The sequence below is a fragment of the Aegilops tauschii genome, chromosome 2, assembly GCF_002575655.3.
Source record: "Aegilops tauschii subsp. strangulata cultivar AL8/78 chromosome 2, Aet v6.0, whole genome shotgun sequence".
In the NCBI taxonomy this organism is placed as follows: domain Eukaryota; kingdom Viridiplantae; phylum Streptophyta; class Magnoliopsida; order Poales; family Poaceae; genus Aegilops; species Aegilops tauschii.
Window position 1 is genome coordinate 269,700,511 of NC_053036.3, and position 22,558 is coordinate 269,723,068.

Consider the following 22,558-nt stretch of genomic DNA (forward strand, 5'->3'; position numbering starts at 1 on the left):
CAAGAATTATCCACCAATGCCACCCTTAAGTGGCAAAAACGATTCGTTTTATTAGGTGGCCGCTGGTTGCTTTTATATACAGCTAGGCCCTCATATTGCTAAAAACCACACAACCACCCGACTGGCTAGGGCACACCTCTCCCAGCGGGGAGACTTGGGTTTGATCCCTAGCTTTGTCCCATTTTTCTGCCTTTCCCCAGCTCATTTTTTTATAGATTCAAGTATTTTTTGAAATATTCCTATCTTTCAAACGCTAACTCCAAATCTAGCATTTTATATATGAAAATCGCTCAAAAAAATGTGTAGATTCTAAATATGATATTATCTCACATGTTAGTAATTTTTTAAATTGTGTTTATGGTGCACACTTACTTAGTACTTTTCTTTTCTATACCTATATATATATATAACGTACGTTTCTTACTCCCGTTTTTTCATACGTAAAGAATAAAAACAGAAAAGAAAAAGACGTCCATCATTCGGCTTCGTTTTTTTGGCATGCAACAAATTAGGGTCGTTTCGCTCAGGCGTAGACATTCTTTTATTGATCTTCAAGCGTACGAAGAGATGGCCCAAAACACGTTCAACAAAACCCTTTTATTAAGATTTTTTTACAACTTGATGCAAATTTCAAGCATTGCTTCAACTTAAAAAATAATGGCTTTGTATGAAAAATTGAAAATCAGGTTCTTTAAGATCAAAATCGTCGTACAAAAACCACACCAAAAGTATTGTATGTGTAGCATGCTTCTTAATGTAGTACTACTTATATGAATTTTCGCTGGCACCAGATGTTGTTGGGCCATTAGTATGGTTATTTCGGTGGACACATCAATTAATTCTCCCGTTGCAACGTACGGACATATGTGCTATCTTACCTAATATAACGTGCAACTAATATCCTACATAATTTTAACATGCATTGCGTTATTACTACTAGTCAAAAATAAATAAAGGGGATCCGTAGCAATCGCACGGACAATTACATATTAAAGTAGACTCATTCGAGGTGCGGTGGGCGAAGTGGGTACACCAACAAACAAACACCACGGCCAACATTCCACGTATACCCCTTTTCTGCTATCACCGCGCCTACTACATTGGCGACGGCGAACGAAGCCACCACCCCGGCGAGAATAAGCCGCTTCGCCGCAGCCGAGGGCGAGGAGGCGGGGCCCGCCGTTCAACATGGCGTCGTTGTCCTCGCCGTGGGTTGAATGGGCCGGGGAGTACACCAAGGCGGCGCAAGCGGAGGCGCTCCCGCCGAATGAGTGGGCGGCGCGGGTGGCCACAGCGGCGGCAGCCGCGGGGGAAAGAGGGGACGTACAGTTTTCGGCGGGGCTGGCCGAAATGCTGGCGCGCGTGGTCCTCTCTGGGGAAAGCAGCGGCGCCGCCCCCGCCGCGGCGTGGAAGTACGCCGAGGCTGCCCTCGCCGCGCGCCTCGCGTCACCGGCGCTCCTCCTCACGCTCCTCTCCTCAAGGTACATACAGTGCAGGGTGGTAGGAGAGGCGAATGCGCTTGTGGTCCCTGCGTGGTGTCTGATGGAATCTGCCATTTTGCGAATCGCGACCGAAACAATGCTAGTTCGGATCTAGGAATTTCTCTTGGACATCCGAATGGCTGGAGTTAGACGTGGAAATGGAAGAAAACTTTATTTGCCGTACTTATTGTAGGCAGGTGATATCGTTCCCCAAAAATGTTACCCCCTCCGATCCAAATTAATTGACCATATATACAATGAAAATGGACATTGTATAGAGGTTGCGTCATTTAATTCAGATTGGAGGGAGTAGATTTTTTTTTGCCGTGCGACGAAAATGCACAGGGTACATCTGTGGATGAGTAGAGGCAGATGTACTGTCTTGCCTCTCTAATCAATACTCACCGTTCAAGTTCATATTAGCTGAATTATACCAGAAAATAACTTGTGTTTCAGAGCACTCACTTTTTTTTGCTAAAGTTCTGAGTACTTAGATAAAAGGAGCAAAATCAAGCACGTGTTAATTTCTCCAATTTTGCCAGCGAATGTTGAATGACAGAAATAGACTGTTTGCAAGTATTATATTGATGGGTTCACTGTGTTCCTCCTCCTTGAAGGGTCATTCCTCAACGGGTGGCAAGGCCAACAGCGTATCGACTTTATTTGGAGCTCTTGCGGAGACATGGATTCAAATTATGTTTTCAGATGAAAGCGGCAAATTCCAACAAGTAACCTTATCCCACAGTCACTGCATGCTATATTTAGTTAATACAATTTTGTGTTAGTAAGTTTTGAAATTACACCAGAAGCATATGTATATTTGGGTATGAAGTACTTATAATTTGAATGTATACCAGTCTTCAACCTTTATGCATTATACTGTACACATCCAGACTGAGCATGTCCTTGAGGATTTGCAAGAATGTGTTCTTCAAAATGCGTATAATCTGTTGATGTTATGGAATCAAATATTGAAAGGGGGTGCCTCTTGTAAGGTGGTTAGTGTTAAGGATTATTAGTATTAGGTCTATGAGGCCTATTAGGCTATGTTTCCTTTCCAAGTCTATGTAATATATATACGCCCCATGGGCTATCGATGTAGGGCAAAGCCCTAGGTGGCCCGGTCTTCCACACTTGGAGGTGGACCAAGAGAATAACAAGAACACAAGGGAAACAAGGTGGACCAAGAGAATAACAAGAACACAAGGGAAACAAACACTCACACATGCACTCTTTCCACAAATCCACACAAGGTAACAAGATCCACAATCAACTAAGAGAGTTTAGCTAGGGTAGTTCTTCCCAAACCCACAAGTGAAGGTGGGGGCTTGATGATCTAGAGAGATTCCTTCTCCCTTAGGAGGTCTTGATGATCTATGATGAAATCCTTCTCCAAGATGGAGGTCTTGAGATCTAGAGAGATCCTTCTCCTAGATGGAGGTCTTGTTCCTCTAGGAGGGGTACAAGGAGCAAAGCTCTCTCAATATCCTTGGGTATACTTTACTAACCCTAAATTGTGAGAGAGATATGAAATATATAGGTGGCTGGAGGTAGGGGATTAGATGAGGGGTACAAGGGTCAATTCCCATCACTACACGCATGCAGGGCCCGTGTCCATGTGGTAAAGGGCCTGTGCCCACGGGTCCCGTGGGCACGGTACAAGGCCCGTGCGCACGGGTGTCCAGTGGTTGTAGTGGTGCCCTGTGCGCATGGGGTCCAAGAACTCATGGGCACGGGGTGTCCAGAGAGCTTCTGGATGCCCCGTGTGCAAGGGGTATGGGGGCCTGTTGGCACAGGGTGTCCAGAGAGCAGCTCATCTTGTTCAGCTGCTAGGCGCCGTCTTCCGTGCGTTCTTCTTGCTCCTCTTCATGGACTTGGTGCACCTTCCTCGCTTCTTTGTGATGTTCATCAATGTACCTAATGACATAGTCTCTTTGTGAGGTTCCCCATCCATAAAGAAATATAAGAGCGTTTAGATCACTTTATTTCTTTACAGAGGGAGTAGTAGCCAAGTCTCATCTAATTGCATATGGAGCTCGAAGAGGAGTGAGTTCACCTTGCTTTCGGTGGCACGTGCGCGAGCTCTTGTCAAGGGTCCACTTTGTGGTGTAGGTGTTGGTGTAGTATCCGTGGTGATGTCCATGGGGTGCTCCGCACTAGCTATGCAATAGAGACAAGTTGCATCCATAACATGGTATTAGAGCCCTAGTTTTTTTCCGCACGTGCAACTCATGCTCCTAATCCAGTCTGTTGCGCCGCCGCCGTTGTTGTCTTCTTCGCCGGATTCATTGTTTTCTTCTATCCCGTCGGCTGCCGCTGCTCTCTCACCCCGCCCGCCCGCATCACTCAATTTGCGCGGCCTGTGCCTATGTGATAACCGCGCGTCCACTTAGCTGCCTGTGTGATCCGCGTTGTGTCCATCTGCCCGCTGCTTCCCGCCCGCCACCCCGCAGGTTCCTTGCCCTCCACCATACCTTTGTCCGTTAGCCCTTTTTCTGGTCCCTGTCCTTTCTATAGGATTTTGGTGACCTCTTTTGCATTATTGATATGCGCCCATTCTCTTGACGCCGAGTTTCTTTCACCACCGGTTTTCTTGGGCTATGCTTTTTTGCGCAATGCTCCATTCTCTTGACGTGTCATCTTCTTTTGACAACCCATCTTCTGATACTTGCCTTGTATCTTGTATTGATGTGATTTCTTCTTTTGGTGCGCCATCTTCTTTGTTATCTCCTTTCGCTTGACCTGACAGGTTCTGAAGACTCTACATGCTACGACGACACTCAAGACACGGAGTTTGGATTTTTTTTGTAGTGACACACTTCTCCGAATGCAATGCTATTGCACACGCTTCACATTTGCGCGCCGGGGGGGGGGGGGGCGTTGTTAAGGAGTATTAGGTCTAGGAGTCCTATTAGGCTATGTTTCGTTTCCTTGTACCCCAAGTCTTGTGTAATATATATGCCCTATGGGCTATGCAGTAGAGATAAGTTGCATCCATAACAGTTAGTATGAGTTGGTGAGGGTGTGTACAACGGCCTTACAATGAAGGTTGCCGTACATTTGATAAAGTGCCACAACAAAGTTTTTTTAAATAGGTTTAGTCGCCTCGTTGGAGCGCGACCTACGTCCTATGAGGAAGGTTGTCGAGAGTGGTGCCCGGGGCATGCGACACTTGAGTGCCACCATTTCCGGAGTCCGACGACTCACTAAAGTGGTAAGGGTAGTGCCCGACGCACGGTGATGGAGGGCAAAGCCCTTGTGGCCTAATCTTTCATAACTTGGAGGTGGAGGAAGATGAACACAAGGAAGAACACTCGAGAGAAGATCCCAATCACACATCCACTCTCTAGGCAAACCATACAAGTAATACCACTAGATCCATAAGCAAGAAGGGAAACAAGTAACAAGGTAAGTTATTCCCAAATCCATTAGGGGAGATGAGGTGTTGGGGGTAGTCTTCTCCAAATCTACAAGGGGAAGATGGATGTCTTGATAATCCCTTGGGATTCTTCTCCACTGGAGGTCTTGATCTCCAATGGAGAGGATAGATGAGCGGAGCCTTCTTTTAGTTTGTCTAATATACTTTGCTAACCCTAAAACATGCAAGAGGTACAAAATATATAGGTGGCAGGAGGTAAGGGACGGGCTAGGGGTACAAGGGTCATTAGCCCCACCATTCTGCGCGCAGGCAGGTTGGATGTTTCGACATGGGTCAGACATAGGGTCGTAGATTATGTTGGAGCATCTGACCCGAAGACATAACGTATGTCAAGGGTCGGATGCTAGGTTGAAGGTTGGGTCGGGTATTCCGACCCATTGTTTGACCTGGCAGTTTTAGCCAGCCTTGCCTCCATGGGTCAGACATAGGGTCGTAGATTATGTTGGAGCATCTGACCCGAAGACATAACGTATGTCAAGGGTCGGATGCTAGGTTGAAGGTTGGGTCGGGTATTCCTACCCATTGTCTGACCTGGCAGTTTTAGCCAGCCTTGCCTCCATGTGTTGCTCATTCTCCCTTGAGACTCTTTCCTTCTCCATGATAGCCTGGCCTTCATTCCAGGCTTCTCCATGCTTGATTTCGTCACACCTAATGGCATTTAGCATTCCGACTTTAGGTAGTAACCATGTCTCATTTGAATGTAAAGGGATTTCAAAGAGGAGTGAGTTTACCTCGGATTCAATAGCACGTGCACAAGCTCTTGTCAAAGGTCCACTTGGAGGTGTAGGTGTTGGTGTAGAATCCATGGTGATGTCCATGGGGTGCTCCGCACCACACCAAACACTCGAAGTGTCTCCACTTTTGGAGTCCCAACTAGTCCGAGCCTTACTAGGTTCCTCAAACCTCTATTCTCAGCCTTGCTAGCTCGCCGGGGAGAGCTAGAAGGGGAGAAGAGAGAGTGACCCTCTTGAATTCATTCAAGCTGGCAGTGAGTGATTTACATGCCCATGTGGGGCATTATCTAGCCTAGGGGTCATTGACAAATGATCAAGGCTACCCTTGAAAAGAGAAGGTGGGAGGGTAGAACTAAGGTAATCTTCTGTCCTTTGGCCCATGTTCCTCTAGTTGGGTTAGGAGGGGGAGGAGGATGGAGGTCCACTAGGGGGTGATTCCCTCCACTATATGAATGCCTTCTTGCTTGGGCTTGTGCCTCTTCGCTCCTTCGCCTCCATCTTTGACCTATTCTTTTATGAGCTCTTCTTCCGTTGACTTGTTGACCACACATACTTTCTTGGTTTTTCGCTGACCGGGGTGGTTTGCTTTGACCCATTGAACTACCATTGCCCTCGTTGACTTGTGTTGACTGGCCTTTTGACCACTGATTTCCAATTATTCAACATGTGCAAAAACTTTCTGATGGCTTCATTGTTTATTAGTGTTATACACTAGATACTCGTCCGGGAATTTGAATCCGGTGTGCAACTTCGATATGAGGAGATTCCGCACACCCTCATTGGCTTTCGACCCGAGGTTGAATTCGTTGATGCTCATGATTTTGCGTAGGATGCAACCTAGGGCATTGGTGTAATGGCGTGTGGCCTTTTGGGGACTACTAAGAAGACCCTTAATCTCCACTTTAGTGACCACAATCCTATCAGTGCCAAGTTTGTTTCGGGACCTAGGCCGCTGCCTCTTGGGTTGTCCAACATGGTCCCCCTGGCTGGTCCCTTCGTTGTGATTGGTCGCATCTTTAGGACAATTGGTGTCGGCGTGGAACCCATCATGATCATTAGTTCTGGCGCCGGACCTACCATGACCACTAGTTCTGTATTCCTGCCAATCCGTAAATGGGCTCAGGTTGTCTAGACCATCATTACGTGACGACGGAGCTATGTCTTTGTCGTTCGTATGTGTCATTCACGAAGAAGAGGCCGTGGCGACGGCTGTCTTCGGAGATTTTCAACCTACATGTTAAATCGTTGGGAAAACGTTAATTCTATATAGAATCCATATAATTACTTTAAAATATGTAGGAAATCAAAAGAATTACTTAAAAATAGCTATAAAATTCAATAGAAATTTTGGCACTGACCTTTGCAAAAAGTTGGCCATATGATGTGCCAAAAATTTGACAAAACACTTAACGTCGGCACTCATATATATTCTCTGAAAAGACATAGCGTGAAATTCATCGCGAGCAACAAATTGTTGCCTTGGCTCGATCGCTTAAAAATCACACACAAAGCATGTAGAACGTCGGTTCGATGTCTGGTTTAATATCACATCATATTAAAACCATAGCCGGTGGTGAGGGAGTATGGTCGGATCCACAGCTGGCGGCGGAGCTAACACACACGTATTTGGGGACCGTGCGGTCGATTTAGTGATTTTTCACCTAAGTCCCGTGTGCATTGGTTCATATATGAGGTAATTTACTAGTTGCTAGGGAAAGAGGGACAACGCCACTAGTAACAAGTAAGCTCGCGCCACTAGTAAGCTATTGGTGTTTTAGTGTATTTAGGATATTATTGGTGTTTAAAAATCTGAAACTTCGTATGGTGTCATTATATGACTTATAGATGCTGTGATAAATTTTTGAGAGTTACATATAAGTTTTGATCTCAGTTGCTTAGAAACCGATGGATATCTGGGAAAGAATTGTTGTTTTCAAGTGAAAATGTCAGGTTTTAGAGAGAGCCGATAGATTTGCTTCTCATTTGACTTTGAATTTCTGTTTACATGGAATATGCACCATTTTAAGTTGCATATAGAAATTTGGGAAAATTTAGGGTAGGTTTACTATTTCTTTAGAAATAAATGCAATAAACACATCATTTGTGTGCCCTTTATATTCAACACCACAAGTACACTTGTTAGTAACATTCGTCATCAATTGGCGCGCCATTGGTATCCTTTAGAACTTTTGTACTATTTAGGGTTAGTTTTCCTATTTGTCGGTCATTAAATGTATTTCTACGTATTTGGATTTCAAAAAAAGATACAACTTGATGTATATATGCATACCAAGATCGATCGGATGCAAATATACGTTTACGTCTGAATACAAATTTAAAGGGACACACACCGTTTGACAATCTTCTCAACAGTATGTATACCAAGATTGATCTGATACAAATATGTTTAGTTAAGTCCGGATACAAAGGGATACAATAGTGTGATAATATAGTTTCTTAACGTCGCTTGACAATCTTCTCAATCTTGGTCTTTTGTGTACTTTAGCCCCGTGTTCTGACCCTTTCTTTTGAAGGGACCACCAGTCTAAGGTAACGTAGTTCTACTCCTCCTAGGGATCCATTTTGTACCATCGCCTTCTTCCGCTAGGTTGTCAAATTGGTCAAAGTCTTCCTCCTGACTAACCCCATCCATTCCGATAATGCTCCTTTTGCCTCTCCTCATGACAACATAGCTCGGCCTTATCGGGTCGGTTATGTAGAAGCATCGAGCCACATCCTTAGCTAATACCCATGGCTCATTTTGGACGGTGATTCCTTTCACATTTGTCTCAATAGGCTCCGCTGGGGGTATATTCATAATCTAGAGTAAAAGGATTCGAACCTTTGCATGCCGATACCAAAAATTGATGCCTTACCACTTGGCCTTACTCCAAACAAAAGGTAGGTCATCAAACTTATTGGTAGTGCAACGTGATCCACAAGGGAAATAGATTGAGGTAAATGTGCTAGCTTTCCTGCTGCAGGTTGATCAGAACAGACCTATCCCATATCTAATATATGTACACTCCAATGGGAAGTAGAGAATAGCGGTCTTTGTGCAGGGCACTCTTCGCCCATTTGACATGGAACATGGGGACCTTGTACTCTCCCGACTAGTCAAGTTCCCAGATCTCCTCTTACATTACCGGTAAAGGACTCCATCGTCACCCCCAAGTCTTCACTATCCTTGTCTTTGGCTTCCATATAGAATGTGTATCCGTTGATATCATATGCTTGATAGGTCATGATATTGCATGTGGGGCCATGTGCCAAGGCGAAGATGATCTTTGTTCTTGCATCACTCGCTGGCAATGGCTTGTTCCTAATGCAGTCTTTGAACCAAGCCGCGAAGGTGAAGTTTTCTCTTATAATTTGGTCCTCATTCTTTGGCTGCCCAAGGTTATCGTACTTTTTCCTTATTGTGCTTTTGTGCGAGCCCAACCAACCATTGACCACTTTTATATGTTGTAACGCACTGTATGCATTCTGATGTAGTCTTCGTGTCGGTTATCAGGGTACATATGCAAATCCCTTAGAAGTGGGTGATCGAATCCTTCGAGCCTGTCAGCGTGCTTATTTACAGGCAAACCAATAGATTTGTTGACACCAAAGAACGCACACACTCCTTGGCCTGCATGATGCTTCCATCTAGATGGGCCCTGTTACGAACGTATCCCTTGACGAACCCATTCATCCTTTCGAGAGGGAACATGTTGTGCAGGTATACCGGTCCCAGGTTGATGATATCATTGACATGGACCAACAGATGTGCCATAAGAATGCGGACAGGAAGTAGATCTCACGCCACTAGCAAGCGGGACCCAGAAGCTCAACAACCAAGGGGGACCTAAATGCTGTAGTGGCGCTTGGTCTAAATGCACGCGCCACTACTGTTCTGCATACTAGTGGTGCGGCCCTTTTTCCCGATGCCACTATTAAGGGGCTCCTCGAAGCAGGCCCGACTCACGTTACTGGTGGCGTTGAGTTAAGAGGCAAACTCCACTACTAAGTTAAGTACTAGTGGTGTTTGTTGTTATTAGTGCCACTAGTAACTTTTCCCTGGTCACACCGCTTGACCCGGCATACCAGTGGCGTGGATAGCACACTAGTAGGGCTGCACTAGTGATAGAGGCGAGGGGCGAGGGTGTCCCGATCTTTCGATGAGATGATAACTATCGATTTGGTGGAGTCGACTTTGACGATCCGACTACAAACGTGCACGGCGTTGCGCCTTAGCAATCGCTAAACCAATCTTCTGAGGTTATTGACGATGCTAGAAGCACGATCAGCCTGACCACAAGCAAGAATATGATAAAGCAATCTGAATATTGCGAATACATATGAAGTATTGATAAAGGTGGGGATCCGTAAGCGGTCTTGGCCTGATCGTTGGACACAGACGAAGTACACGAAGTTGCAAAGGCTAACTTTTAACTAAACAAATCCCAAGCAAAAAGCTACTAGACCTTCTCAACTAGTGGCGAGGGGCCCCTCTTGCTTGGGCTTGGGCCTCTTTACTCCTTTGCTTCCATCTTTGACTTGTTCTTTTATGAGCTCTTCTTCCTTTGACTTGTTGACCACGAAGACTTGATTCGATTTTCGCTGATCGGGGTGGCTTGCTTGGACTATTGTTGAGCTCCTTGACTTGGGTTGACTGGCCTTGACTTTTGCTGACCGCCCATGTGGCATGCCATGTTGGATAGGGGGTGGGACCTCGAGTAGGGTCGGAGCCATTACTACAAACATAATCTATTCTGTTAAATTGGTTAAGTGCCATTTCCTTCAGAATTGGTGCTCCACAAGTTTCCTTTGTTATTGTATTCTTCAGTTATTCTTTGTGTTGTTTGTTCAATGTATATAGTTTTTTCATATTGTTTGTAAGTCTGTCTGGTGATGCATATAGTCTGTTAGCAACTTAGTATTCTATGTTTATGCCTTGCATGTACCTATATTACTCAATTTATTCCTGTAGCCGTATCATATACCTCTGTGGTAAATAAATCCCGTCTTTAAGGGAAAACAGTTGCGGGGGCAATATAAGGGAAGTTTGTTAATGCTTTCTCCGTTATTTTGCAGGATCAGGCAGTTAATAGATGATAACCTTAACCTCTCCCAGATATTTGGCTTTTCAGCATGTGAACCAGGAGTCTTTATTGTTGAATTTGTCCTTTGCATTTTATGGCAATTGGTTGATACCGCATTAGATGATGAGAGTCTGCTAGAGTTAACCCCAGAAAAGAAAGCTCAATGGCCAACTAGGCCTCAAGATATTAGTGCATTTGAAGTTTCTTTTTCGGAACAAAAGCCAGAGAAAATTGAGAAATTACAGAGGATGAATAGTGTGATAACTATAGAGCTTATTGGACATCTTCTTCACAATAAAGTAATTACTCGCATCCTCTCATTGGCACGCGAAAACATGTATGGCTTTTGAACTTTACGTGCTCTTTTACTGAGTTATTTCAGCTATTTTTTCCCTATCACCAAGAGACTGTAAACTTTTTTTCTTGGTTTGAGTGATCAATTGAAAACCACTTCCGTTCCAATTAATAACCTGGCTATCTTAAATGCATCTGCAATCCAAATAGTTAATTCTAATGGTCTGAAGCTCTCAAAGTGAAGTTTCTGCACACCTTTTTTTTCTTTTTGTAAGAAAACTGTAAGGGAAATCCCAGCCATATGAATAGGAACCTAAATACACATCTGTTTGAACTTAAAACCTAGGTGGTGGATTTGTAAATCCATTATCCGAACCAAGTGGGCTAGACTCGCCTTCTAAACCAGCACAACCTTGTGCAATAGACAGCTAAAATATAAAAGTATTCATGGAATGTATTAGTTTTTTTTTTCAATATTGCCATCGTAACATTGAGCTAATGCTCTAGAATCATTGGGATTCTATGCATTAGCAACTTTGGCTGTACCTTCAGTAACGGCGAAGAGTCTGGTGTAAACAGTATGGGTGCATGCAAACATTTAGTATCGCAGTTGGAGTTGATTGTTCAGACTTCAGAATAACATTTAGTGTTTCAGTTGGAGTTGCTCAGATGTTTAGAATTAGTCTGTAGAATAAGCTAAGGTGAGCCATTATCCCTATGCAGGCTTGTATAGAAGCATTCATTGTTTATGTAAATTGTTCTTACTTACACAAAACAACCAGTCGAACCTACTGTTTTTGCAATAATGTACTCCCTCCGTCCCATACTATAAGAACGTTTTTGACACTACACTAGTGTCAAAAACGTTCTTATATTATGAGACAGAGGGAGTAGCAAGTTGTGTTACATATCATTGTTGACAAAAATTTAATGTTTCAGGCAAACTCAGTGGGGACTATTCACTTATCGGTTACGATTACTTGTGGCAAACTCATCCACCTTACAAGCTTCGACGATGTCCTTGGTAGCATTTCAGCAGTTGATTCTAGATGACCACAATGTCCATGGCGAAAATAAACATAGTTTGCACAAAAAATTCCACCCCATGGTGGCTTCTAACCCTCTATCTTCTCCAAATGGACATTGCCTTGGTGGTAGTTATTCTGCACTATGGACTCCTATCGATATGTATCTTGAGGATTGCCTTGATGGCTCAATTGCTGCCACAAATTCCATTGAGATTTTAAGTGGTAAATACATTAAATTATGAAATCCTTGGTTGTATTGAATCGTAACTTTCTTCTCATAATTTTGCTTTTCACTGCTACTTTTATAATTTAATAGTGGTTTGCAGGTTTGGTCAAGGCACTTCAAGCAGTCAATAGATCCAGCTGGCATGATGCATTCATGGCCCTTTGGATAGCATCAGTTCGCCTTGTACAAAGGGCGAGTCTTCACTCTTCATCTTGTTTAATCATTGAAACAACCTTTCATATTCTAATATTTGATCCTGTAAAACAAACAGGAACGAGAACCGATTGAAGGTCCTGTGCCTCACCTTGAAACACGACTATGCATGCTTTTGTCTATTGCAACACTTGCAGTTGCTGACATAATTGAAGAAGCAGATTCACGTTGTGGTGAAACTGACCTCAGCAGTCACTGGAAACAAAAAACAGCAACTGATGATCTGCGTAAGGAATTGATGTTAAGCTTACAGGCTCTTGGTGATTACGAAAGTCTGCTTGTTCCTCCTCCATGTATCATCTCGGCAGCTAATCAGGCTGCTTCCAAAGCTGCAATGCTTGTTTCAGGAATTAACAGTAGCAGCGGCTACATGGAAAGTATCAATGAAAGTATGCTAAATTATTGTACTTGGTTACTCTTTTTTTATTCAAATACATATATTTTAAGTAATTGGCAAACTTATTTTAATTTTGATCAGCTGGAAACATGAGGCACTTGATTGTGGAGTCATGTATCTCAAGAAACTTATTGGATACGTCAGCTTACTATTGGCCTGGTTATATTAATGGTCATGTCAACTCCATGTCTCATGCAATTCCTAGCCAACTTGCTGGGTGGGCGGCCTTCATGAAGGGTACACCATTAACTCAGTCACTGGTTAGTGTGTTGGTCTCAAGTCCTGCTTCAAGGTGTGCACTTCTTCTCTAATGAAAAGAAACGAACGTAACGTTTCATGCATTTGGATGGCATCTTCCACAAGAGATGTCACCAATCTTCTATATCTAAATAGCTAGCCCCCACTAACCTATTTCTGTCCACATGCAAGCATGCCACCTTGGCATGCAACATGCATGGGAGAAGGCCCACCTCAACATTCAATCATGCACAGAAAAACCCCACCTCAACATTGAAACATGCATTCTATTATGCTATTTATACTTGATAAATATTTTACAACTATACAATAATCAAACACAGTAAATCATATGTATTTTTAGCTTTAGCTATCATATTATTATCCAAATATTCATGTTCCATACAACTAAAACTCACTAAAATATATGCAAAACATTCCCGCAACAATGTGCGGGGCATCATCTAGTTACATTAAAAAGAAAGCTACATTTAACAACTCAAGATCATCGTTTATGTGTTGTTCAATACAATTTATTTTTCTTTTTTGAGATAAGAAGTTAGCCAGTTTTACAACAACAGTATGACGCATGGTTTCATTATTTGGATGTACTATGCTAATAGCTGCTCTTTATGTTGTTTCTGTGTTGCTGTAAATTGTATTACTATGTATGATTAAATCATGTCATTTAGTTGATACTCTTAACATTATTTATAAAGCGGTAAGGTGACCTAAGGCCCCTAAGCGCCTGAAGCAACCAACTGCCTTGCCGCCTAAGCGCCTAAAACTGCATAACTGCAAGGCGCCTAAGCGTCCAAGGCGGGATGCCTTATAAACAATGACTCATAAACTGTTCCTGTTAGTAATAAATCACTGAATGAAGCTCATAAACTTGATGGAAGCTTAGCAGAGCTCGAAAAGTTATTTGAAGTTGCAGTCAACGGATCAGATGATGATAAGGTGTCTGCTGCTACTGTTCTCTGTGGAGCAACCTTGTTACGAGGTTGGAATTTTCAGGTTAGTAATTGTGCACTTCCATACTATGACTTGTTGGTCCTAGTCATGATGACTAGCTTACTAAACCTATGGTTGTTTTAACTTATGAATTTTCTGACATTGTGATTATCTTGTAGGAGCATACAGTTCGCTTAGTCGTTAAATTGCTCTCACATTCTGATCCTGCTGATTATTCTGGTAGAGAGAGCCAGTTAATAAAGCATGGTCCAATGCTTAATGTTATTCTAACTGGAATATCACCCGTAGACTATGCTCCAATCTTCTCATTCCATGGTTTGGTATGATCAATACGACTACTTACCATGACTTCGATGCTTCCAGCTGCCAGTTTATGTTTACGTTTTTATTGTGAAATATATTTATGCTCCAAACAATCAATAGGTTCCAGAACTGGCTACTGTGCTCATGGCGATATGTGAAGTTTTTGGGTGTCTTTCCCCAAGTGTTTCATGGACGCTGGGAGCAGGGGAGGAAATATCTGCTCACACGGTCTTCTCAAATGCGTTCATTCTTCTGTTAAGACTATGGAAGTTTAATCATCCACCACTTGAATATTGTATAATGGGAGATGGTGCTCCAGTTGGCTCACAACTAACTCCTGAGTATCTTCTGTTATTGAGGAACTCCCAAGTTCTTTCTGCCAGCAGTTCATCCAAAAGTAGAAGCAGCCAGAAGCAATTACCTGTTACTTCAAGTCGATCATCTCAGAACCCTATTTTTATGGATTCTTTTCCGAAGTTGAAATTGTGGTACCGGCAGCACCAAGCTTGTCTGGCCTCGCCTCTCTCTGGACTTGCTCATGGAACACCTGTACATAACATTGTAGACAGCCTTCTCAACTTGATGTTCAGAAAGGCCAACAAAGGAAGTACATCTATTGGCTCTGTATCTGGTAGTAGCAGCATAAGTAACTCCTCTGGTCCTGGTGATGACGGTTCACATCTTTGGCCTCAGTTACCTGCTTGGGAAATACTAGAAGCTGTTCCATTTGTGGTTGATGCTGCTCTAACTGCTTGCTCCCATGGAAGACTATTTCCGCGTGAACTGGCTACAGGTTTGTTGTTTTCAGCTGAGGTCAACAACTTTCTCAATCAGGTTTGAGAAATAGAGTGACGGGTTGAGCTTCAGTATTTAATAATCACTATTTATTATGGCCTATCGGGTCATCTCAGTTTTTGAATGCTACCTTTTTTTATTTCCAGGTCTCAAAGATCTAGCTGATTTTCTGCCTGCATCTACTGCAACAATCGTAAGCTACTTTTCAGCTGAAGTGACACGTGGTGTTTGGAAACCTGCATTCATGAATGGAACAGATTGGCCTAGCCCGGCTGCCAATTTATCCATGGTTGAAGAACATATCAAGAAAATTGTAGCTGCTACTGGCGTTGATGTTCCAAGACTTGCCACAGGTTATTATTTCTGTCAGTTCAAGTGAATTCTTATGCATTTATGCCATACTAGGAGTGTTCCTACCATGCATCGTGCTACATGTAAGTTTGCAGAGAGTATTAATCTGGTTTTGTATCACTTCACAGGAGGAACTACTTTGGGTAGACTTCCATTGCCACTGGCTGCTTTTGTGAGCCTCACCATCACATACAAGCTTGACAAGGCATCCGAACGTTTCCTTAACCTAGCTGGTCCAGCTTTAGAGAATCTTGCTGCTAGCTGCCCTTGGCCAAGCATGGCAATTGTCGCAGCACTGTGGACTCAAAAGGTCAAGCGATGGAGTGATTTTCTAGTCTTTTCAGCATCACGCACGGTCTTCCACCATAACAATGATGCAGTTGTCCAGCTCCTCCGAAGCTGCTTCACTTCTATTCTTGGCATGTCGTCAACATCATTATGCTGTTGCGGAGGTGTTGCTAGCCTTCTGGGTCACGGGTTTGGCTCTCATTGCTCTGGTGGTCTCTCACCAGTTGCACCAGGAATTCTCTACCTCCGGATATTCCGGTGCATCAAGGACTGCTCTATACTTGCAGAAGATATACTTTCTCTGCTGATGCTTTCGGTGAAAGACATAGCTGAGACAACAGTGTCCAGGCATGGATCGGACAAGCTAAAGAGGACCAAGTATGCAATGGGACATGGAAAGATCTCTCTTGCTACTGCAATGACACAAGTTAAGGTGGCGGCATCACTTGGAGCGACACTCGTGTGGTTATCAGGCGGTACTACCCTTGTCCAGTCTCTGTTTCAAGAGATGTTGCCCTCTTGGTTCCTTTCTGCGCAGGATCTGGACCGAGGAGGAGCCAGTGGAGGAACGGTATACAAGTTGGGTGGCCATGCACTTGCCTACTTTGCAGTGTACTCTGGGATGTTCGCATGGGGCATCGACCCGACACCAGTGTCCCGGCGTCGAGAGAGGGTTATGCGGTCGCACCTGGAGTTCCTAGCAAGCGCATTGGACGGAAAGATCTCTCTAGGCTGCAACATGTCCCTGTGGCGAGCCTACGTTTCAGGCTTCCTGGGGCTGGTAGTGGACCGCGCCCCCTGCTTGTTGCATGAGGTCGACCTCAAGGTGCTCAAGAAGCTTAGCATTGGGCTCCGGCAGTGGAAAGAGAAGGAGCTTGCCGTGGCCATCCTTTGCAGGGGTGGACCGGAGGCAATGGGTGTTGCCGCAGAGTTGATATTGGATAGCGAGTGGTGACCGACTCTGAAGTTCCTGGTAATTCTTCGTCATCGATGTTGCTGACTGTACATAACCAGACGACGATCGTGTGTATGCCTCTGGAATGCTGTTAGGTGTTCTACTCTCCCTAATACCCCAATAACATCTGCTAACCGCTATCTCTATCTGTGGACCGTGGAAGTAACTGCTCTACAAGATTTAGATCATTTATGCACAAGCATGCGCTGGAAGATCTAGCTAGTCTCTACAAAATTTAGCTCATCTAATCGGATCCTAATTAACTGACGCACACTCTCTAAACAGGTTTTTGCCCTGCTTTATAAATAGCAGTATCAATAATTGCCGAACGTCCATGTTTGAGCCATCTCAGGCCGAACGTGCTGAGCGGCGTACGTTTTCTTTGCACGAATCTTGAGAATGGTTGCTGCCATGTAGGACGGCCACCGCTGTTTGGGGTAACGGCAACTCGGCCCGAACTCCTGCCCCACTCCCCTGAGCAGTTTGGCGCCCACCATGGTGAAACCACCACCGCATGCTCCCATTTCCCCTTCCCATTCCTTTCTCATGCGGAGCATCCCAAGGTCATCTTCATGGACCTATCATCGTCTCACCAAGTGTCAATGGGACCTATGTCTTGCACGTGCAAGAGCTCTTGAAACTAAGGTGACATCTCTCCTCTCACAATTCTCCTTTAAAACACATGAGACATGGCTACTACCTCAAACGGAGACACTTTGCATACTCAGGCACCAAGGAGTTAGCCATGGAGAAGCCAAATAGCAAGATCAACCGAAGGGAGAAGAGGAACGTGAAGATGGAGAAGAAAAGGGCCAAGTCTGCACTTGCCCGGACGACCCGGACCGTCGTCCGGATGATCTGGCCCCCGGCTCGCACGATCCAGATAAGTGGCACCCGAGACCAGCAAGCCTCCCCGCGAAGCCGGACGATCCGGACCGACGCTCGGATCATCTGGAACCACCCGGATGTCCGGACAATCTCCCGGTCATCCGGACCCCCCTCGACAGTTGCGACACATCCGGACGATCCGCATGATCCGGACGGCCGCCCAGATCATCTAGACAACCACGTGCGTGTGCGTTTCCGGATCATCCAGGCAACCACCTGCGTGTGCGTTTTGGGCCGAAGCCCATGTACCCTTTTTTCCCTCTAGCCTATATAAACGACTCCTCCACTTTTCTAGGGTTAGCAATAGTTTAGCTCATTTGAGAGAGAGAACATTGCTCATCCACTTGACATATACTTCATTGGAGACCAAGGCCTCCGCGGAGAAGATCCCAAGTGGATTCAAGACCCCGCAAGGGAAGATCCCCTCGTGGATTCAAGACCTCGTCTCCGGATCAGGAAGAACTACCGCCTCTTGTATCGTCCTTTGTTGCGTTTGAATCTTGTATCACTCTTTGTGTTCATGGATCTAGCACATGTGTGATTGTTCTCGTTGATTTGAGTGTTTCCCCTTGTGATTCCCCTCGTGTTTCCTCAACCTCAACGACAAAACAATCAAGCGGAGCATGAGGAGGAAGCGGCTCAAGATCCTCCTCCAAGGCAAGAGCGTCCTCATCATCACCATCTACTCCAACACAATGAAGAGCACTGCTACGACAAGCTCAAGTTCACCATGCCCAAGTTCTCCGGAAGCAACGACCCCGAAGAGTACCTTTCATGGGCATTGAAGGTCGACAAGATCTTTCGCTTGCACAACTATGAGGAAGAGAAGAATATCGCCATGGCATCCCTTGAGTTCCAAGACTACGTCCTCATTTGGTGGGAGCAAGTCATCGAGCGTCGTGCGGCAAGGGGTGAACCACCCATCACAACATGGAATCAAATGAAGGATGTCACACGAGCGCGCTTTGTGCCAACATACTATAACCACGACCTCTTCAAGAATTTACAAAAGACCGTTGAAGAGTATTACAAGGAAATGGAGATTGCCATGATTCGAGCTAATGTCACGGAAGATGACGAGCAAACTATGGCACATTTCGTGAATGGACTCAATCATCCTATCAAGAAGACTGCCGACTTCCAACCTTACTCAAACCTCATCGAGCTAGTGCATCAAGCTACCAAGGCAGAGAGACAAGTGCAAGATGACTACAAGTATGCCAAGTTGTTTTCCAAGTCATACGGCTCCCACAATCAAGCTTCCACGACCATGATGCCTCCTTCCGCGACAAAACCTTCTACAAGCAACGGCGACAAGTCAAGCTACAAGAAAACTTCGACATCTTCAAGTCGTCCTCCTACAACAAGAAACTTCAAGCCGAGAGCTTCATCATCATCTACTCCAACCGATGAGACCATCAAGACGAGTTCCATCAAATGCTTCACATGTGGAGGCCGAGGCCACAAGACTTTTGAGTGCACCAACCGGCACACCATGATCGCCAACGACGATGGTACCTTCGACTCCATGAGTGAAGAGGAAATGGAAGCCCTTGAGCATGTGGCAATGCACCGGCAAGTGAATGAAGATGAAGATAACCAAGTCTTTTGTGACAATGATTCTGTCGGATCCGGGGCTCCGCAGACCCAAGAAAGATTCGAACTCTGGGGTGCGTGTGAAGAACTCAATCTCCCCAGTCTGCCAACTCGTCGATATCACGGCCTAGCTCGATGAACTGGAAAGGAATGGGACACGACAGTTTATCCAGGTTCGGGCCACCTTGCGGTGTAATACCCTACTCCTGCTTTGTGGTGGATTAGCCTCGAAGTGGGCCAAGGATGAACTAGTACAGAGGAAGAACAGCCTCATGAGGTGTGTTCTTGGTGTGAGCTGGTGTGGGTGTTCGGATGGTCTGATCCCTCCGTCCCCCTCTATGGTGCTGGCTAAGCTATATTTATAGTGGCCTTGGTCCTCTTCCCTCAAAATGAAGGCGGGAAGGGATCTCACAACTGCCAAGTTTGAAGGAAGGCAAACAATACATCTTATCCTGATGAAAGGTGGTCTTCGCGTGCAAAGCTTCTGGCCGTGACGTCGTGGTGGGCTCGGTGATGACCTCCGTCCTGCCGTCCTGGCGGTCTTGGTCTTGTAGCAAGGAAATGGAAACCATTGGCTGATTCCTCAGGACTCCGCGCCTGCGCTTGCCTGTTTAGCACCAAAGAGGAAACCTGTTGTACTGCGCCTGTTGGCGCCCGCCCGGCCTTGGTCGTCATGGCTTGCGTCACCTTAACCTCATGAGGTGGGCGTCTGCATAGGAATCTTCGCTCCTCAGGAGCCAGCCTAGGGAGGCCGCTCCCTCCGGAGGTCTTGGCGTCGTTCGCCTCGCGAGGCTTGGCCCCTCGCGAGGGTCTTGTGTTGTTGATGCCGAAGATGGGCCGTACCAGGCCGCTGATGGAGCCACGCCGTGGGCCGCAGGCAGGCAAGTCTGGGTACCCCGGTTCCCAGAACGCCGACAGTAGCCCCCGGGTCCAAGGCATGCTCGGACTTGGCTTCAAGGCGAAGCCAAAGGGCAAGGGAGAAGCGCCGCAGGCCCCAACCGCCTGCGGACCCGGTCGATGCATGGCGCTTGATGGGACGTGGGCGTCTCCGCTTCCCCATGCTGCCTCGGCAACCGTTTCACTTGACAATAGCCTGCTGCATGCAAAAAAGATCATCATTACTGGGGATCGTGGAGGCCGGCGGTTAGCCTCCCTCCGACTATAAATGGGGGGGGGGCAGAGCCCCCTTCCCATCTCCATCTTCTCGCTGCTTGTTCCCTCTTCCTCCTTCTTGTCTCGCCGTCTCATCGCAGCACCCATGGCGCCAATGAGGAGGTTTTCCGCGCGGAAGGCCCCCAAGGAGGGGCCAGGCTCGCCGCCGCCCAAGAGAGGCCGTGGGCGGCCCCGAAAGCACGCGGCGACTCCGGCGGCGGCCCCTCGGGGGTGCGGGCACACTCCTTCGACGGCCGGCGCTGCCTCCGGCAGCCGCGGCAGAGCTTCTTCCCGCCGCAGGGGCTGCCGCGGATGGGGTGACCTCGGCGATGAGGGGAGGCACGTGGCGATCGTCCGGCCGCCACGACCACGCTCCCACTCAGCTGACACGCCTCCAGAGTTCGTCGTGAGTCGGAGAGGCCAGCGGGCATCTGGCTCCAGCTTCCGCGTTCCTTCGCGAGCGCGCTGCTAGCCAGAGGGCCTGGTGTCCTATGGTTGCAGGACGACGGTTGCTGCAGCCAGGCCTCATGGGTGGATGTTGAAGTCACCGCCGCTGGCAATGTGTTCTTGAACCGGGGGTGGCAGCCGTTTCCCGCGCGCGCGGCCGGCATGGGAGTTGTACCCTCCACTTCAGGTATGACGGCGTCACGACCCTCTATGTCAGGGTCTTCGGAGAAGGCGGCCGGCTCCTGGGGTGCTGCCCAAAGAGCTACAGTGATGACGAGGACGACGGCGACGGCGCCGTCGCTGGTGGTGAGCTTGCCCTTGGCGACTGCCGCACCGCCTCCAGTAGCGGGGGCTCCTCTTCTGGGCAGAGCACGGGCGACGACGAGGACGACGAGCCGCCACGCCGCCGGGCTCGGACCGGGGAGGGCGACGAGCTGCATCGCCGACGCGCCCCGGTGAAGCAGAAGGAAGACTCCGACTGAGCTCGGGCGCTGCTAGAGCCGGGCCTTAGGAGCCACTGTAGTCGCGCGACTTGCTTTTGCTTTTTTTCTTTTCTCCTGCATCAAAAAAAGTAGAGGGCCCTGTGAAGGAAATATGCCCTAGAGGCAATAATAAAGTATTATATATTTCCTTATATCATGATAAATGTTTATTATTCATGCTAGAATTGTATTAACCGGAAACATAATACATGTGTGAATACATAGACAAACAGAGTGTCACTAGTATGCCTCTACTTGACTAGCTCGTTAATCAAAGATGGTTATGTTTCCTAGCCATAGACATGAGTTGTCATTTGATTAACGGGATCACCTCATTAGGAGAATGACGTGATTGACTTGACCCATTCCGTTAGCTTAGCACTCGATCGTTTAGTATGTTGCTATTGCTTTCTTCATGACTTATACATGTTCCTATGACTATGAGATTATGCAACTCCCGTTTACCGGAGGAACACTTTGTGTGCTACCAAACGTCACAACGTAAATGGGTGATTATAAAGGTGCTCTACAGGTGTCTCCAAAGGTACTTGTTGGGTTGGCGTATTTCGAGATTAGGATTTGTCACTCCGATTGTCGGAGAGGTATCTCTGGGCCCACTCGGTAATGCACATCACTATAAGCCTTGCAAGCATTGTGACTAATGAGTTAGTTGCGGGATGATGTATTACGGAACGAGTAAAGAGACTTGCCGGTAACGAGATTGAACTAGGTATCGAGATACCGACGATCGAATCTCGGGCAAGTAACATACCGATGACAAAGGGAACAACGTATGTTGTTATGCGGTCTGACCGATAAAGATCTTCGTAGAATATGTGGGAGCCAATATGGGCATCCAGGTCCCGCTATTGGTTATTGACCGGAGAGGTGTCTCGGTCATGTCTACATAGTTCTCGAACCCGTAGGGTCCGCACGCTTAACGTTACGATGACAGTTTTATTGAGTTTTGATGTACCGAAGGAGTTCGGAGTCCTGGATGAGATCGGGGATATGACGAGGAGTCTCGAAATGGTCGAGACGTAAAGATTGATATATTGGACGACTATATTCGGACTTCGAAAAGGTTCCGAGTGATTCAGGTATTTTTCGGAGTACCGGAGAGTTACGGGAATACGTATTGGGCCTTATTGGGCCATACGGGAAAGAAGGAAAAGGGCCTCAAGGGTGGCCGC

At 46.3% G+C, this 22,558-nt stretch overlaps 1 protein-coding gene across 2 annotated transcripts; it reads left to right on the forward strand.

The window, feature by feature from the left end:
* The first annotated feature begins 1,025 nt into the window (after positions 1-1,025).
* LOC109768668 (mediator of RNA polymerase II transcription subunit 33A) lies at positions 1,026-17,129 on the forward strand. Of its 2 annotated transcripts, none has more exons than XM_040398831.3 (12): positions 1,026-1,481; positions 2,099-2,209; positions 10,731-11,075; positions 11,972-12,282; positions 12,387-12,478; positions 12,558-12,888; positions 12,978-13,188; positions 13,997-14,150; positions 14,267-14,428; positions 14,532-15,204; positions 15,353-15,559; positions 15,686-17,129. In XM_040398831.3, the coding sequence occupies exons 1-12, from the start codon at positions 1,189-1,191 to the stop codon at positions 16,798-16,800; spliced, it is 4,005 nt and encodes a 1,334-aa protein (XP_040254765.1). In that variant the 5' UTR covers positions 1,026-1,188; the 3' UTR covers positions 16,801-17,129. The 2 variants fall into 2 exon arrangements, with proteins under 2 accessions (XP_040254765.1, XP_020183004.1); XM_020327415.4 differs by having other exon boundaries at positions 14,036-14,150.
* The last annotated feature ends 5,429 nt before the right edge of the window (positions 17,130-22,558 follow it).

Excerpts from the sequence above, each read along its gene's own strand:
- LOC109768668 (XM_040398831.3), top strand. The coding sequence starts at position 1,189 with ATGGCGTCGTTGTCCTCGCCGTGGGTTGAATGGGCCGGGGAGTACACC. Across the intron at positions 12,283-12,386 it reads TTCCATTGAGATTTTAAGTG|GTTTGGTCAAGGCACTTCAA; the intron begins GTAAATACATTA and ends AGTGGTTTGCAG. Across the intron at positions 15,560-15,685 it reads TGTTCCAAGACTTGCCACAG|GAGGAACTACTTTGGGTAGA; the intron begins GTTATTATTTCT and ends ATCACTTCACAG.